At 42.8% G+C, this 18,829-nt stretch overlaps 1 protein-coding gene across 2 annotated transcripts in view; it reads left to right on the top strand.

The window, feature by feature from the left end:
* The window catches only part of RNF175 (ring finger protein 175), a 41,301-nt gene extending 24,254 nt beyond the window's left edge, over positions 1-17,047 (top strand). For both annotated transcript variants that reach the window (XM_032862562.1, XM_032862567.1), the window contains exons 5-9: positions 4,505-4,612; positions 5,800-5,920; positions 11,018-11,151; positions 14,232-14,333; positions 16,566-17,047. In XM_032862562.1, the coding sequence (XP_032718453.1) occupies positions 4,505-4,612; positions 5,800-5,920; positions 11,018-11,151; positions 14,232-14,333; positions 16,566-16,686 (586 nt within the window). In that variant the 3' untranslated portion in view covers positions 16,687-17,047. The remainder of the gene's footprint in view (positions 1-4,504; positions 4,613-5,799; positions 5,921-11,017; positions 11,152-14,231; positions 14,334-16,565) is intronic.
* Positions 17,048-18,829: the final 1,782 nt, after the last annotated feature.

Raw genomic sequence — 18,829 nt, 5'->3', positions numbered from 1 at the left:
TTCTCCTGCCTCCACACTCAGAGCCCTGGCAGACAGAGCTTGACAGCCAACAAGGCCTCACTACCATTTAAGGAAATACCTAGCCACCATTTGAAGAGAGGACAATGGGAGAGGCTAATTAGGATCCCATTAACTCCTAGAAAAGCAGCCTAGAAAAAGAAGTTCCTGTTTTTGAGAGGTAGGAGGCCCTAAAGATCTTTATGGATCTTTGTTTAATCATCATGTCATAGGTAAATCACTTCTTAGCCATATTCCATTTGGAAACAGGATTTCATTACAGACTGGGAAAACTGGTCAGAGCAAGTCAGCAAGGTGCAAAGGCAAACCCAAGGGGAGGGGTCCCCTGCCCCGACACCATTTAGAACCAGCTGTTCCTCCCCCAGAATATACCAAGCCCTGACCAGAGTAAGAGAAAGGAAAGGGAGTTTCCTCTCTACTGCAGTAGAGTTCAGGCTCAAAAACAGGCCACAAACGGGCCAACAGAGCCAGGCTTGGCCACATCTGTCTTTGTGGAGGCCGCACGAGTCCTACTCTGGTTTCTCTGCCTTCCAGTTGTAATCTAAGTAACAAGGGAGTTCTGGACTCTAGCATTCTAGAAACATGTATCCCCAATAAGCAGGAAGAATTGGGGGTGGGGGATTTGGAAAAATCTAACACATCTGTAATAATTATATGACATATTGAGTATTGAATGTGCCGAGGCTTCTGAACATTGTCCCACATAATCTTCAAGACTACCACAGGATCGAGTGTGGTCACCCCCACTTTATAAATGGGGCACTCCCAGGAAGAAATGCCAGAGTAAGATGGCCAGAGTCCCACAGGCAGTGACGGGGAAGGGGAGCCCAGAATCATACCAAGGACAAGCAGCATGCAAAACCCCTCCTCCCACCAGCATGCTGTCCCTTCAGGACATCAACAAATCGCTTAGCAGAGAAACCCCAAAGTTTAAAGAGTCCGGAACACCTGTGGTGCTGGCACAACCTTGAGGGGCCCATCTCAAGTACATCGAGTTGGAGTACACCTGGAGTTCTAGGACCCCCACTCTGGTGCTGGCAGGTGCTGTGAGGGCATACAGGGAGGCCCTCTCAGAACTGGCCGCTCTCCCCACCGTCACCCCTTTTAGCAACACCAGACTTTAGCCTCCACCGGACTGCCCTGAGCAATGATCAAAACTGCTAGGTACTGGCAAATCAAACGGATCAAAAGACCAAGGAGTCACTTTGGCAGAAAGACCCCCCTCAAAGCCCTCGCTGACCATTTTAGAGATGACAAAGGCTCAGAGCAACTTGACCCACCTTGTGCAGTCCTGTTAGAGTTTCTGGCTCCATGGAATTCCCCACGGGCGACCACCCCCATGGGTGGATTAAAGCTGCAGGAGGAGGCATGGCCCACATAGCCCGGCCCTTCATTCTGAAATGATGTAAATGGTAGCGCTATTTTTAACTACTTGAGGAAACTCCGCACTGTTTTCCAGAGTGGCATGTGCCATCAACAGTGTAAGAGGGTTCCCCTTTCTCCACTCCAGTATTTCATCTACTCCAACAGCAATCCTCTCAAACATTTGTTGTTCCCTGTTTTGTTAATTTTTGCTATTCTAACTGGTGGAAGGTGGTATCTCATTTTGGTTTTGATTTGTATTTCCCTGATGGCTAGCGAGGTTGAGTACTTTTTCATGTGTCTGCTAGCCCTTTGTTTGTCTTCTCTGGAGAAGTGTCTGTTCATGTCTTCTGCCCATTTTTTTACTTGATTATTTGTTTCTTGACTTTTGAGTTTGAGGAGTTCTTTATAGAACTTGGATACTAGCCCTTTATCTGTAATGTCATTTGCAAAAATCTTCTCTCTTTCTGTAGGTTGCTTCTTAGTTTTGTTGACTGTCTCCTTTGCTGTGCAGAAACGTTTTATCTTGATGAAGTCCCAAAAGGTCATTTTTGCTTTTGTTTCCCTTGCCTTTGAGGAGACGTATCTTGAAAGAGTTTGCTGTGGCTGATGTCAAAGAGGTTACCACCTATGTTCTCTTCCAGGATTTTGATGGATTCCTGTCTCACATTGAGGTCTTTCATCATTTTGAGTTTATCTTCGTGTGTGGTGTAAGAGAATGGTCGCGTTTCATTCTTCTATATATGGCTGTCCAGATTTTCCCACACCATCTATTGAAGGGACTGTCTTTTTTCCGTTGGATAGTCTTTCCTGCTTTGTCAAATTTTAGTTGCCCACAGAGCTGAAGGTCCATTTCTGGGCTCTCTATTCTGTTCCATTGATCTATGTGTCTGTTTTTGTACAAGACAGTATGTACTATACTGTCTTGGTTATCACAGTTTTGAAATATAGCTTGAAGTCAGGCAACATGCTACCCCCAGCTTTATTTTTCTTTTTCAACCTTCCCTTGGCAATTCGGGTTCTTTTCTGGTTCCATATAAATTTTAGGATTGTTTGTTCCAGTTCCTTGAAAAATGCCAATGGTATTTTAATAGGGATGGCATTCAAAGTGTAGATTTCTCTGGGTAGGATAGAAATTTTAAAAGTGTTTATTCTTCCAATCCATGAGCATGGAATGCTTTTCCATCTTTTTTCATCTTCCTCAATTTCTTTCAAATAGAGCTACGATACGACCTAGCAATTTCACTACTGGGTATTTACCCCAAAGATACAAATGTAGTGAAAAGAAGGGCCACATGCACCCCAATGTTCACAACAGCAATGTCCACAACAGCCAAACTGTGGAGGGTGCCGAGATGCCCTTCAACAGATGTATGGATAAAGATGTGGTCCATATATACAATGGAATATTCCTCAGCCATCAGAAAGGATGAATACCCACCATTTGCATCGACGTGGATGGAATGGAAGGCAATTATGCTGAGTGAAATAGGTCAAGCAGAGAAAGACAATTATCATATGGTTTCACTTATATGTGGAACATAAGGAATAGCATGGAGGACCTTGGGGGAAGGAAGGGAAAACTGAAGGGGGGGAAATCGGTGGTATGGGAGATAAACAATGAGAGACTATGGACTCCAGGAAACAAACTGAGGGTTTCAGAGGGTAGGGGAGTGGGGGGATAGCTAACTGGGTGATCAGTATTAAGAAGGGCATGTGTTATAATGAGCACTGGGTATTATATGCAGATAATCATTGAACAGTACATCAAAAGCTAATGATGTGCTGTATGGTGACTAACATAACATAATTAAAAAAAAAAAAAGAAATTATGTAAATGACAACTTGTGTCTCAAGCCAGCCCACCAACCCCATGTAAAGCGTCATGCTTCAGAAGGTCCTCCTGACTAGAAGTCAGTAAAGCAGGACATCTTTTAAAATAACTTCGAAACACTGCATCAGTAATATCATAGAACTTAAGCATTAGGAGCAATGGCTCCAAGAGAGAGGAAGCTGGGGGAGGTAAGAGAGTTGGAGGCAGGGTTCCAGGGGCTGAAGGTAAGACAGCATGGTAGTCTCTGGAGTGTGATTCTCCACTCATTCTCCACTCATTCTAACAGTGAAGAGCACTGTTAAAGGCAGGAACAGGGGCTTCTGAGAACCAGAGGGACAAGCTGAGAGGCAAACAAGGCCTCCTACTTGGGAGCAACTGTCCAGCCACCTGCTTCTTTAATCTGGGACCCAAGGACAGCACCCAGCTGCCCCTTCTCCTTCTACCACCTCTTCTTGTTCCATTGCGCACAACCTTGCTCTGTGGTACTTGCCCAGGGGATCTGGGCTCCTGACCTCTTCCCACATCCTACCAGGCACGAAGCAGCCACGTGGCCCCCTCTGTAGTTTTTCTAAGGGATTTTACTGCCAGGGGTGTATGGGGCTCCCTGCCAGATCATCTATACCCTTCCTCTCTATCCCCATCTCCCACTTCTCCATTTCAACCCCATGGGAAGAAGGAAAGGCTTTAAGAGTGGTCAGGGTACGTGCTGGGACCTATCCACAGAGCAGGAGAAAACCAGCCCGAGGCTCGCTTGTGATTCCATCCCAGGGCTAGGGGAGGGGCTCTGTGAGTGGAGAGGACTTGGGATGAGGCTGAGCTCACTACTGATGACATCTGCCCTGGGGATGGGGGAGGGGTGGAAGGGCAGCAGGAACAGGAGTGGGGAGAAACTCCCAAGAGAGGAGGTTCCCTCCTCCTGACTTCTCTGTTCCTCTTCTGCTTACTTCCAAGCTATTCCTGCCAAAGCCACTCTAAGATAACCCTAGGGCCAAAAAAGAGAAGGGGAGGCAGTGTCCCAGACAGAGAAACCATCCCTGAAGATCACTCTTACATGAAGAATATAGATTAGTTACAATGAATTTGTATATGCGTGTGCATACTATTTATACGCTTTGTTGATATATTGAAACTGTAGATTATTTTGAGTTTAGCTGATATAATCTACTCACATATATTACATAAAAAATAAAATTCTAGAAATTAAAAACTGACTTACAAAAATGTTTGAGGAAGGTAAAATACTTTATAATATATTATGTTCTGTATTTATCCCCACTTTAACCTTCACAGATTGGTCTACAAATGGTTTCTTCTAATCTACAAACTCAGCTATGCATTTGGTGTTGTGGGTTATTTGGCTATCATTTTTACAATGTGTGGATTCAATTTACTTTTCAGGTAAGTATCTCCAATTAAGACCTTAGTACCTAATGATTAAGATTCATTAAATTAGGAGCTAACTAAATTAGGGGCCAATTGTTCATTTCATAAAGAAATATTTCCCTTAAAAATGGGGTGGGGGTAAGGTGCCTGGGTGGTTAAACGGCTACCTTCAGCTCAGTTCATGATCTCTGGGTCCTGGGCTCACTGCCTGAATTCTGGCTCCCTGCTGAGCAGGGAGCCTGCTTCTCCCTCTGCCTCTGACTCTCCCCTGCTTGTGTGTCCTTTCTTTCTCTAATACACAAAATCTTTTTTTAAAAAATGAAGTGGGGTTATCCTAGAGAATCCTATTATATTTGAAATGTGATCCAACTTGCACAGTTTCGTTTTGGGTTTTTTTTCTGACTAATATATGGCAACAGTGGCACAGTACCAAAGAGTCTCAAAATTGGAGCTTGATCCCTGGGACCAATTGTCGTCATGTTAGGCAAATCATTTCTTCTATATCCCCATTTTTTCAAATGCAAAGTGGGGATAATCCTATCTATCTGGAGTAGCCGTTAAGTAAAGTATTTGAAAGCAGAGATTCCCAAGCCTGAGGAACTTATAAAAAGCACTGCTGGGCTGACCCACCCCAGGCCACATACATTACAGCTCCTGATCCCCAGAGTCTTAAACCTCCCCCCAGGTGACACTAATCTATATTTCAGGCTGAGAACCACAGCTCAGTTAAAGAGGTTCTTTATGTTAGCTGCCCCCTGGAATCACCTGGGGTCTGGAGAGGTTCCAAAAATATTGCTGCACAGGCCCCACCCCCAGAGAGTCAGATGTCATTGGCCTGGGGGGCCCAGATGCAGGGGGCAGATTTACAAGCCACCCAGGCCTTTCTTTGCATAGCCCAGCCTGAGAACCACTTATTAGAAGTACCTTCTCAAGAATTACTTTGTCCACTTGCCACTGAGTAATAAAATCCGAGGGGAATTTAGAGAATTTAAAATTTTGAAAGAAAGAAAGGAAGGAAGGAAGAAGAAAGAAAAGGGAGGGAAGGAAGGAAGGAAAGAAGGAATTTTAAAAAATCAATTAAAAAAAAAAAAGCTCCCAAATTTCTGTTAGATACTCTGGCAGGAAGTGTCTTCTAAGCTGGAGCCCTTCCCAAGCCCCCCGAATGCCACGTTCTTATTTGGGTTCACTGTTGTTTTCAACAGAATCAAGGCCAGAGATTCCATGGATTTTGGTATCATATCCTTATTCTATGGCCTCTACTATGGTGTGATGGGGAGAGATTTTGCAGAGATCTGTTCAGATTACATGGCTTCTACAATAGGGGTAAGTGTTGCTTTCATTCTCTGAAACCACTTGAAGAAATGGTCTCATCTTACACATCTGCATCCGTTTTCAGAAACATGTTGGTCTTTTTTTGGTTCTCCCAGGCCAAGTGCTCCCTGAATCTCCTTGCATCAAAAATTATCTTTGCTAATTGATTAGAAAATATACTTCTTACTTATGTAAAGTGGTTGGAAGTAAGGCATCTCATCTATTTATTTATTTATTTATGTTTATGTCATCTCTGCACCCAACATGGGGCTCAGACTCACAACCTTGAGATCAAGAGTCGCCTGCTGTACAGACTGGGCCAGTCAGGGACCCCCCAAAGGCCTCTTTTTAAATAAAATAATTATTTGGAAGCAACAATAAGTAGCATACTCCAACTGAAAGGATTAATAGGGATACCTGGGCGGCTCCATTGGGTAAGCATCCAACTCTTGATTTCAGCTCAGGTCATGATCTCAGAGTTATGAAATCAAGTCCCACACTGGACTCTTTGCTGGCCTTGGAGCCCACTTAAGATTCTCTATCTCCATCTCCCTCTGCCCCTCCCCCATCTCTCTAAAAAAAAAGAAAAGGATCAGTAAAAGTTCAATAATAACAAAAATCTTTCCATCTGCCTAACACAGAAAGTCATATCTGATGCACATACAGTACTTTGGAATCCATTAGTGCCTCAGGGTTACTCCTTATAAAGATCAGTTTTTACACAGCATTAGAAGAAGTAGAAGATACAAAAACTGAGCTAAATGTATCCTGACTGCATGTTGTTCTCTAGAATTAAAAATATATATATTCCTAATAGTTTTTTTTTAAACTCTCTTAAAACTCCAAATATACATACTTTCTGGTTAGATGGATTTCAGATTCAAATGTTAGGAGCATTCATCTATGTCTGACACATGCATATCTCTTAAAAACTTACAGAGGCTCCAGGTATGACCCAGTGGTTTCAAGAATTCTTGTCTCTGTCCTCTACCATTCTCTTGGTACACACCAGATATGAAGTGGAAAAGCTAGTGCAAGTGGCAAGGGAAGAGTGTAATTCAGGACCATTCTTCTCTCTCTCCATTTATGTGGCAGGACCAAGTAGACATGACCTTGACTTCATCCCCACCCCATCTACCCTTCTCCATTTCTGTATACTCTTTTCCTATAGCCTGGAATCCACTTCTGTGGTATAATGCTAGAACAAGATACCTTTGGGAATTTCTCTACCAAGCATCATCTATGGGACAACTGCCTTTTTTCTAATGTTTATGGTGAGCACAGAAGGGAACACTTCCACTCCTACTTCCTCTAGCAAAGGCCAAAAGCCGTATTCCCTAAAAATTTCCCAAAGTCTCTTGTGCTTGTCTGTGGACAGGAGACAAGGAGAAGAATTGTATGTTCTCCGTCCTCCAGTGGACCAGGAAGAAGAGATTCACCCTCATAAGACAAGTTTTTAAGCTCCAGCTTTCTAGAGACTTCTCACCTGATCCCACCTCAGAAGTCTTCAACTTTTTATCATCCTCTGTCATCTTAACTCCATCTACCAAATATATAAAACCCACTGCTTCAAGCTATCTCTTGGCACAACCAACATTGACTTGAACTGATGAGGTGTGTGTGTGTGTGTGTGTGTGTGCACGTGCATGCATGCGTGTACATGTGCTTATGACAGAGATAGGGAGGAGGGAAAGGAGGAGCAATTTCCACTCTCACACCAGTGCCTAAGCCCCTCAGCCGACTAATTAAGTCAGAATCTCTGGGAGCCGAGCCAATGCATCTGCTTCGTTTTAAAAGCTCCTCAGGAAAAGGAATGAGCTATTAAGCCATGTAAGAACATGGATGAATTGCAAATACATATTGCTAAGTGAAAGGAGGCAATGAGAAAAGGCTACATATTATATGATTCCGTTTATATGACGTTTTGGAAAGGGCACCACTATGGAGATGGTAAACAGATCAGTGGTTGCCAGGGGTTTAGCGGGGAGCAGGGTTGAATAGGTGACGTACAGGGAGTTTTTGAGGGCAGTGAAATTCTGTACGACTGTAATGGTAAATACATGACACTGTACATTTATAAAAATCAAGAGTGCTTTGTAGCAGAAAGGGTGAAACAATGTATACAAACCTAGAAAATCATTTAGGATGGGAGAGAATGCCAGGAGAGAGTGTAGACTGTGACAAAAGAATCTAACTGTATTACAAATATATGAGATAACCACAATGCAGGGAGTAGGAGAAGAAAGTGCTGACTTAAATACCTTTGAAATGAGTAGAGATCAAAGATTAAAAGCAAAGGAACCAAACATAAGTGCTGTACTCTAGTTCATAAAGTGGTTTCCCTCGAGGCTATGGGTTAACAATTCTGATATTGCTATCCATGTATTCCAGAACTGAACAAATAAGCACATGGAGGACCCATAGTGGGAGCTATGTCTCTCACTCTCAGAAGGTTACAAACAGGGACTCCTGGGTGGCTCAGTGGGTTAAAGCCTCTGCCTTCAGCTCAGATCATGATCTCAGGGTCCTGGGATGGAGCACATTGGGCTCTCTGCTCGGCAGGGAGCCTGCTTCCTCCTCTCTCTCTCTCTGCCTGCCTCTCTGCCTTCTTGTGATCTCTGTCTGTCAAATAAATGAATAAAATCTTAAAAATATGTATATAGATGGATACATACAGGGCTATCTATTGCTATGTTAAACACCATGGGTTAGTATATACAGATACATTTCCTGGCTCTGTTAGCTAAGAAGCACTAGAAGCAATGACACCCTAGTAGCAAGGAGCACACCTCGTGCCCAGATCTTTTCTTTTTTTCTTTTCTTTTTTGAAGAATTGTATTTATTTATTTGAGAGAGAAAGAGAGATAAGCAAGAAAGAGAACATGAACGAGAGGGCAGCAGGCAGAAGGAGAAGCAGGCTCCCCACTGAGCAGGAAGCCCAATGTGGGACTCGATCCCAGGACCCCGGGATCATGACCTGAGCCGAAGGCAGGTGCTCAACTGACTGAGCCACCCAGGAGCCCCGACCCCAGATCTTTTCTAATACCATTCTACAACAAAAGGAACCAGGGCTCCTTGGAGAAATGGTTGATTCTAGGTCTTGGTAGGGAACATACAAATGAGCCTAGAGTATATTGTACTGCCAGAAATTAAGCAAGGACTCAAAAAACCAACCAAACAAAAAAATACCACAATGATAAGGGTTAGTGAGAGAGATACAGAAGCCAACTGAAAAAGCTGCCAATGGCCAAAGCTGGAATAATCTGTGCAACAAAATAGCAGCAGTAGAAGTAGTAGCAGGAGCATTGGGTTATAACCCAATTCTAAAATAAATATCACGAGTCCGTATTGATATGAATAAATGAGTGGAGGAGAACAGACAAATCAAGGCTGTATGGTCAAGTTTCTTGTGTCAGCTTGGGTAGGCTAGGGTGCTCAATTGTTCGACTGAACACCCAAACACTAGTCTAGATACACACACGCCCCCTATTGTTTCCTTTTCTCTGGAGAAACCTCACTGACTGAGCACAACACCCTTCTCCTTATAAATGGGCTGCTCAGAGTGATTTTCCTCCAAAGAGTACAGAATAGGAAGGAATAAAAGAAAGAGTAGCTTTATAATGGAAAACCGTGACAAACACTGTCACAAGCCTGGTGATCAAGGTTAACAGCAATAGCGGCAAGTCCTGTTGAAAGCATGTACACGCCCTATGGTGTGATAAGAATGTCACCTCTCTTATCTACCTCTCTAAACCGCATAACATCAGTGTCTTCAAGAGAAAGACACCAGCTAAATTCCATTTGAGGGACATTCCACACAATACTTGCCAAACTGTAAAAGTCATTGAAAAAAAAAAAAATCGAAGTCTGAGAAACCACCATAATCAATAGGAGCCTAAGTGGTATCCTGGATGAGATTCTGGAATAGAATAAGGACATTAGATTAGAAGGAAAAAAAAAAAAAAAAACAGGGGCACCTGGGTGGCTCAGTTGTTAAGCATCTGCCTTCAGCTCAGGTCCTGATCCCCGGGGTCCTGGGATCAACCCCTGCATCAGGCTCCCTGCTCAGTGAGAAGTCTGCTTCTTCTTCTCCCACTCTCCCTGCTTGTGTTCCCTCTCTCTGTGTGTCTCTGTCAAATAAATAAAATCTTAAGAAAACAAAAACACAAAACCCAAGTAATCTGAATAAAATATGTATAAAGTATGTACTTTATTTCACAGTAAGTGTCAATGTTGGTTCATTGAGTGATAAGGTACCATACTAATGTAAGATGTTAAAAATAGGGGACATGATATATGGGGGCTTGCACTATTGTCACATCTTTCTAAGTTTAAAACAATTATTAAATGAATATTTATTTTTTAAAAAGAGCTTCTTAGGGATTCTGAGGGGCACCTGGGTGGCTCAGTCAGTTACGCATCCGCCTTTGGCTCAGTCCATGATCTCGGGGTCTTGGGATCGAGCCCCACATCAGGCTCCCTGCTCAGCAGAGAAGTGTTTCTCCCTCTCCTTCTCCCCATCCCCCTGCTTGTGCTCTCTCTCTTTCTCTCAAATAAATAAATAAATAAATAATCTTAAAAAAACAAGCTTCTTAGGGACTCTAATACACTGCCAATATTGGAATCGGTCTTCATCTGTAGTACTAAAAGATGCCGGAATCCCGAGTTAGAATTCTAAAAACATTGCACCCAATGGGATTAATCCATGTGTTCCTTCTTGTCACATGGGAATTTAGAAATATAGTAATGCCTCAGTTTACTCCAGACCTGTGAATCAATCTCCAGAATAAGAGAAAGGGTCAGCGTCTGGGTAACCTTAAAAAGCTTCCTTAAAAAGCTATGAACTATAGCCCTGGATAAGAGACTTTTCCCCTTGAAGGATTCACCTTGAGGAGATTAAATTGAAGGTTATAGTTAGCCGTGTGCTTTGGGTCCATGTGGGGTTCAGTGGGCTCTAGCCTGAAGACCTCAGCCCCACTGAAGCATTCCTGTGGGGAAGAGTGCTCCTAAACCAAGGAAGAAGCAGTAAGGACTCTGGGTTGCTGTGTTCAGGGAATGAATGGCATTTGCCCTCCTTTCCAACAGTGCTCTGTGCATCTCCCCCAACAGTTCTACAGCGTCAGTGGGATGCCCACAAGGAGCTTGTCAGACAATATCTGCGCCGTCTGTGGCCAGAAGATCATTGTGGAGCTTGATGAAGAAGGGCTCATTGAAAACACCTACCAGCTCTCCTGCAATCATGTGTATCCTTTTCACATGAAACCACGTGGGCTTCATCAAGCCAGTGATGGAAGGCAACTTTCATATACTCAGTGTGGGTCATGGGAGATGGCCAGTCAGGCAGCACTGTTGCCTCCTTTCCTCCTCGTTGTTCCCTCCTCCTCCCCCTCTCACCATCTCTGCCTCCCTTAGCTAGCTCCCATCCCCCAAACCCCAGGCCTTGATCCTCCTCGGCCATCTCTCTCTGTTCTGATAATCCCTGCTGAATACTCTTTTGCTCGTAATTTCCTTTTTAAAACTGAATCTCAATGCCACACGGACGAAAAAGCTGCAGTGTGTGCCTAAGACGCTGGCTGGGGAAGTTGACAAAGCTGTAAGTGAACAGATAGCCAAGAACGACCAGGGAGAGAAGGGTCTGGGTGTGAGAAAAAGTGGAGTTTCGGGTGCAGGGAGGAGCTCAGGACTAAAGCAGGTGGAGCCTGGGTCTGAATCTCACGGGACTGAGCACAACACAGTGGGCTCTGCCTAGGAATAATCCCGGGAACCTGCTTGTGTCAGCAGTGGGTGTGGAGGCAGCCCAGTATCAGGTTTGGTCTTAAAAATAGGACAACGCCATGGGTAGCAAGACACCTTCGATTATAGAAGGAGGGACCAGAGCTTGAGCACCCAGTTCTTGAACCATTGGGGTTCTCTACCTGGGAGTTCTGCCCCAAATAGCTGATGGATCTTTAGGTGTTACGACATGCCTGGGCCTGGAAACCAGCATTCTTTGGGAATTCCAGTCACTGTGGAGGAAGACCTCAATATGTGGAAAGATACTGGGATCAAGACCCCCAAACAAAGCAGCCCATGCTGTCCCAGTATAGAACTCTGAAGACCAAAGTTGTTTTGGGTTGGCGGACGATCGGTATTTTAACTCTTTTCTAAATACAAGGGGAAAGAAAGTATCATTTATCTTTATTCTATAGCACAACATCAACTTGATAATATTGCTCTACATTCAGTTCAAAGCTCTGGCATGATGAGGTGGTTAAACCATCGGTCTTTTGCCTTTGAAGCCCACCTAACTTAGTAATACCCTAGAGGCGCAGTGCCTATGATTCAGTTCTATTTAATCTGGACAGATTCCATTTATTCAATCCTGAGAGTTACAAAAATGGACTAACTTCACCTGAAATGTAATAGGACCCCTTACTCCAACCTTTAAGCCTTACTATTTTAAGATAAGAGACACAAAGATTTCCCATATGGAATTCTATGGTAGCTTTTCAGGGTGATACCTTTCCTAAAAAAAGGATCCTTCTTTGGAAGAAATTTTCCCAATCTGGCCCTGGTTTTGAATGTGATTTACTTTTCAAATGTTGGACCAGAGCCCCTTTTACCATTAGCAAGTGGAAATATTTTCTCTCTCCACCTTTAAAAGTGCTTAGGGATTGTTGTACATGTGTGCGTATGTAATCTAAAATGTAGTCACCCTTAAATTTGCTTTGCAGCGAGTATTATTAATGGCCCACTTTAGCATGAGTCATATGAGCAAGAAGTGGGCAAACATGACTCACATGAACAAGGTGGGGCAGGGGAAGGAGTCTATCGCTCTACAGCAATTCTGCTAGCTTGGAGACTTTTCAGTAATGGAATTTTGAAGATGAGACAGAGAGTATTAAGGAGGAGGTAGCCATTTCAATGCTGTCTCCATGATCCCTGACCTTTGTACCTATCTAGAAGATGGGGCCGTACTCCAGTGCTTTGAATAAAGGGCTGTAAGGGCTTTGGGTTTAAAATTTTTGTTACAATACACCACTTTATGTTAATCCAAGCCTATTGCAAAAATGACCCAATTCCAAGAACATAAATAGTGGAAATTCTTAGTTGCATACAGATCTATACTGAGGAGTTTTACACATGGCCTCAACTTGTCTATATTTCACTGCTCTCCATTTTTTAGGGAGGAGACTTCCACATCATTGCTGTTCAAATGGGTGACAGCAGGCTAGTCAGAAAATCATGGGATCTGGTTCCAGAAAGCCACGTTGGAATCAACAGCTGTAGAAATAAGCCTCTAGGATGGATCTCGTAACTGTTCCTCACTTTGCTCAGATCTACAATGTTGTGGAACCCAAGAGAATATATTTGCAAAAGTAATTGGTTTTGAGTGATTCATTCAAATATTTATTTCATCATTAGGCCTTTAGGCACTGCTTAAGGTACTGAAGACAGAGAATGAGACATGGTCCCACAGCTAGCAGGTGGGCCAGGAGAGACCTGCATGCGCACAGAATGTCATGACACAATGTGATATGAACTCTGACAAGAGCATTCCCCTGATGCGGTGGGAGAACATCAGATGCGCTCTCAACTTTAGGGGCAAAGGGTCAAACTCTCCAGACCAAGAGATATGTACTAATGAATCTGTCAATGCCTGGAGTTTCAGAATTTTATTAGGTTTATAGTCTATTAAAAATAAGTGTCTCCTTATCAGTAATAAAAAAACTTGAGATAGGAGATATGAGGCTAATAGAAATATCCATAAGTTGGCGGTTTATGACTACAAATAACTGAAGCTTGTCTAAGTGTCTAAGACTAGTCTGATTACATAGTAGGTCATGAGCAATGCACAGAAAGTGGAATAGGGAAATACTATGGGGAATGCATGAGAAGCACACAATCAGCCAAGGCAGAGAATTGCCCTGATACATTTACATAAAATATGCACATAAATTTACATAAAAATACTGTTTAAAAAGCACTTTCATATTTACATAAAATACATAAAATATTACTGCAAAAAAGAATTTTCATATTCTTTATCTACTTTAAATCTTGGGAGGATCAAGTGAAGCAAGAAGAATAAATAAAGCCAAGGAGCTGTGGAAACTCCTCAGGGTCCTAGAGCTATGGCAGCTCTGACTGCCAGCTCCCAGTCCTTGGGGGTTCCATTGCCCTGTACAATCTTCCTTAGATGGTGATGTGCACAGTCAGGTCATGACTGACAGCCATTCTCACCCTCTACTTCCTCCCTGCAGATGGGGTCATTTCCATTATGTCATCATGAAGCAGACCTTGCCCTTCAATATCTAGAAACTTCCTTAACAAGATGCCTAAGCTTTCACGAATTCTGCATCCGAGGCTGGTGTATAGTTGGTAAAAAGCAGACTTGCCCTTACTGCAAAGAGAAGGTTGATTTGAGGAGGATGATCAGTAACCCGTATCCTTTCTCTAAAAAGTTGTCAAGTGTTTCTTAAATGTTTCTGGTAATGCAGACTTCAACCTGAATTTTCATTTTCTTCATTACAGTTTTAGCAGAAAAATTTGTTTTCCTTAGCCAATTATTTCAAAACGACCCCGTGGTCTCTTTTCTACGCTGGGCCCATGTTACGACTCTGGCTAGGAACTTAAATGCCAAAAAACAAACATTCTACTCTTCATATTCCACTATAAGCGCTTTAGTGGAAATGTGATGGGATATTGCCAGAGTTAGGTAAATATGGAAGGATTAGAGAGGTGATAAATATATAAATCGATGATGGTTGGATGGATGGATGGATGGATGGGTGGACACATGGGTAGCTAGGCAGATAGATGGATGACGGATGGGGTGAGTGAGTGGGTAGACAAACATATAGACTGGAATAGAAGTGAAATTTTTAAAAGATTTTATTTACTTATTCATTTGAGAGAGAGAGAGCACAGGGTGGGGAGATTTTGAGGGGGAGGAGCAGGGAAGAGAGGGAGAAGCAGGGAAGAGAGGGAGAAGCAGACTCCCCACTGAGCAGGGAGCTCCAGGTGGGGTTCAACCCCAGGACCCCCGGGTCATGACCTGCACCAAAGACAGATGCATAATCACCTGAGCCACCCAGGTGCCCCCAGAATAGAAAGTTTAAAAGCCCCAAATGTGAACTAGAGTATAAAAAATAAATTTTAAGTTGTACTAAATTTTATTATTTCCAGAGAGAATTTTTTTTACCCCCTGTATTTTGGCCTTTAAAGTCCTTGCCGTGTCTCATCTTGTCTTGGGCTTAACTCTAGGGATAATAGTACTGAAAGAAAATGAGGACCTACAGACAGCTTATGGCAACAATCAGGATATTTATAGATACCAATGTTCTCCAACTGAGACCATGGGAAGCCTCAATGGCTCCATCCAGAGCTGATTACAAAGACTTAGTCCTCAACCCCACTGGCCCAAGACCATAATCTTTCTCTTCCAGGGGCGGGGGTGGTGGTAAATGGGATTAAAACATATCCTGACCTTAAGCAGAAAACACTGAGAGGTTGGCATCAACCTACCAAGTACTCTCTCTTCTCCTAAGGGACAGCCAGCCTTTCTATACATCCTGTGTACCGGTTAGCCACATTTTACCATGCTAAAGGAGTTCCCTCCCTTGTTTCCCATTCCCCTACTCTTCACCAGCCCTAAATATTCAGATGTAGCAATGGCTGTTGGCAGCAATGCTCCCATCCCTGAGAACGGCAGACCAAGGAAAGAGTTGCCATTAGGGCAGGAGAGGAAGCAACACCATGGGTGTCTTAGGTCCTGGGCAGCAGAGAGCACCTCTGTGGGCCCCCAGCTCCATCTACAGGCCTGAGCTTTCTCGGGGAGTCAGTGCAATTCAAGCACAACCACACTCACGGCCTGTGATGCTTCTCCCTCCTTCTCATGCACTCTCCCTGAAGTTCCCTTCTAATAGGGGGATACCGCGTCCAGAACCACTTTTGGTTAATCCCTTATGAAACAAAACTATATGTGTCTTTGTTATAAAATTGGTGATAATATCATCCTAAATGTCACCTTAAATGATCACGTAAATAACAAAGGACAACGGGTTACTCTATATTGTCCTGAGAGCATAAGCTTTTGAATAATACATGTATTCTTTTTACTGAGACTCAGTAAAAAAAGAAAAAAAAAAGCTATTTGGGGAATATTTGTCTATGGGCACAACATTGCTATCAGAGATATTATGTATTAATTATATCCCCTTAGCAGAATTTATCAAAGGAATCTGGGAAAAGTCTATCTGATCTGTGATGTTTTTCTTTGGAATACACAATGCATTCCCTCTGATGAGCCAATTACAGCAAAGCCCAACAGTGTCTTGGCTCACTTACAAACGCTTCCATGATCCTTGGTTTTCCAGGGTAGTCATTTCCCTTTCCTGCCCTCTTTTAGTAGTGACCCTTGCCTTTAGTTCTTGTTTCAGAGTCTGGGATTTTATTGTAAGCCATTTTTATTTGTTTTTGGAAATTCGGTGTCATGTAAATAACAATGATGACCAAATGCTGTAAAAATCACGGAAGGGGCTTTTCAGTGGGCACATAGAATTAACAAGAAAGGAGATACCCAGTTGCTGCATTGTTTATTATATTTGCAAATGAGATTTATGAATATTTCTGCTACCTGACTGCCCAGAGAGCAACCTCCTTAACTGAGAATTAGCTGGGAGCGCACACACTTTCTCTATGGACAAATCCTTGATTGGCTTCGTTATTTGGTGGCCTGGCAACCCGTGGTGATTGGAATAGTTCAAGGCATTAATTACTCCCTAGGACTGGAATAGTACAGCACACCTACTCCAGAGACAGCTTGCGGCATGTTGAAATATTCTTAAATCCTTGATCCTATCTTTATTATTGATACTCCTTTTTCAATTTCAGAGATGAGCCCAAGAGTTTAGAGAAATGAATAAAAGGGCCCTCCAAAAGGCAATCTGTCTATGTGGAAAGAATTTAAAAGAGAAGCTGAATGTCAAAAGTTCAGAGGAAAACAGAAGTAAAGCCAATGAATCAATAAAGTAGTCATCAGTAAAAGTTTATTGTGCACACAGCAAAAAGATCGTTTGCAAACCAGGGCACTCAGACCAAAACACAGAACGAAGCTCAGGGGTATATGTGAGGCAACAGCTTACATAGTGCGGAGACAGGGACTACACAGGGACTACAATTCTTCACAGAGATTGGTTAAAATATTTGAATTTTCTTAAACGAAAGGGAAGTGGTTATTGACGACCTCATATCAATTTTAGGAAAACAATTTAAGTTTTGCTTATGATCTTCAGAGGCCTAAGCAAAGAAGTATCCGGGTCAGTTAGCCTCACTTGTCTTGCAAGATAAGCTACATCAAGCTTTGCTTGTAAGACTAAACTGGTTCTGGGGTACCTAGGTTGCTCCGTCAGTTAAGCATCTGCCTTTGAGTCATGGTCTTAGGATCCTAGGATCGAGCCCCGAGTTGGACTCCTCACTCTGGGAGTCTGCTTCTCCCTCTGCCTCTCCCCACTGGCTTGTGCTCTATCTCGCTCACTCTCTCTCTCAAATGAGTAAGTAAAACTGTAAAACAACAACAACAAAACAAAACAAAACAAAAAAAACTGGTTTTGTCTGCTCAGGGAATTTCAAGTCTGGTCTCTGTTTGTGTTTGATTTTAATATGAACAACAACATAAACAAATACAGCCTACTTTGCATCTTTCCCACCGTGATCATTTTCTAATCCATGCAACACATTTGTTACAACCCACCCTGGTTGTAACCAACCTCTAATTTGGCTGATAATGTACTTCTTTTTTTTTTTTTTTAAGATTTTATTTATTTGACAGAGATCACAAGTAGGCAGAGCAGAAGGCAGAGAGAGGGGGGAAGCAGGCTCCCTGCTGAGCCAAGAACACAATGTGGGGCTCGATCCCAGGACCCTGAGATCATGATCTGAGCCGAAGGCAGAGGCTTAACCCACTGAGCCACCCTGGTGCCCCTGATAATGTACTTCTTACATACAGCCTTTAGTGATAGCTAATATCTTCTGACGAGTTCAACGTCTTCAAAGAAGGAGGCAGAGTTGTTACATAATCTACAGTTTAACAATATGGTCTTCCTGCTCTGTGTGCTTGTCACCACGTGGCAGCATCAGCCAGAAAGCCCTTTGGCATAGAGGGTTTTATTCCGGAAATGTCTAGCATTAGGGACCACAGCCCGTTCAACAGGCCAGAGGTCCACTGTTTCCTGGGCCTGCCAAATGCACCTGACCCATCCAAGGGCTGCACTAAATGGGAGGAAAACCACTCTCTTCCGTTGTGTTCTGGTTTTATTTTCTTCATAGCCCTTCTCAGTACCTGAAATCATTATGATACATTTGTTTATTTTTTTACTGTGTGTCTTCCCCTCTGTGAAGGCAGAGAATTTTATAGATCTAGTTCCCTATTGTATCTCCAGCACTTGGAGTAGTGCCTGGCATCTAGTAGGCACTCAATAAATATTTGTTTAAAGAATGAATTAATCCCACAGGAGGGGACAGAATTAACGGAATAGGAAAGAACAGTCAGAAAGAATTAACTCAAGCAATACATTGGCCTCCCAAATGTATTTGTTTTAAATTGCTGGTGAGTTCTTAAAGGGCCACCACTGTATACCTAATATCAGACATCTATTATGCATACCTGGAGACATTACATTTCTATGAAGTAGAAAGGAAATACACCAATTGTCAAAAACATAGGCAATATACTTAATGCTCTTTGAAGTCCCATCACAGCTATAATGAAGATAACTCATGCTAAGATTTTTACGTGTTGGTCATTTTCCTTTTTGAAACCGCCGCGTTTCAGTATTATGATGGATTCAACCAGGTTATTGGATTTAACTCTGGTTTATTTCTCTACTCCACAAATATTTCAGTAGTTTAATACATACTATATACCAGGCATATTCAAGG

This window comes from Lontra canadensis, unplaced genomic scaffold, assembly GCF_010015895.1.
Source record: "Lontra canadensis isolate GAN:19392208 unplaced genomic scaffold, GSC_riverotter_1.0 scaffold1, whole genome shotgun sequence".
In the NCBI taxonomy this organism is placed as follows: domain Eukaryota; kingdom Metazoa; phylum Chordata; class Mammalia; order Carnivora; family Mustelidae; genus Lontra; species Lontra canadensis.
This window is presented reverse-complemented; position numbering and strand designations above follow the sequence as displayed.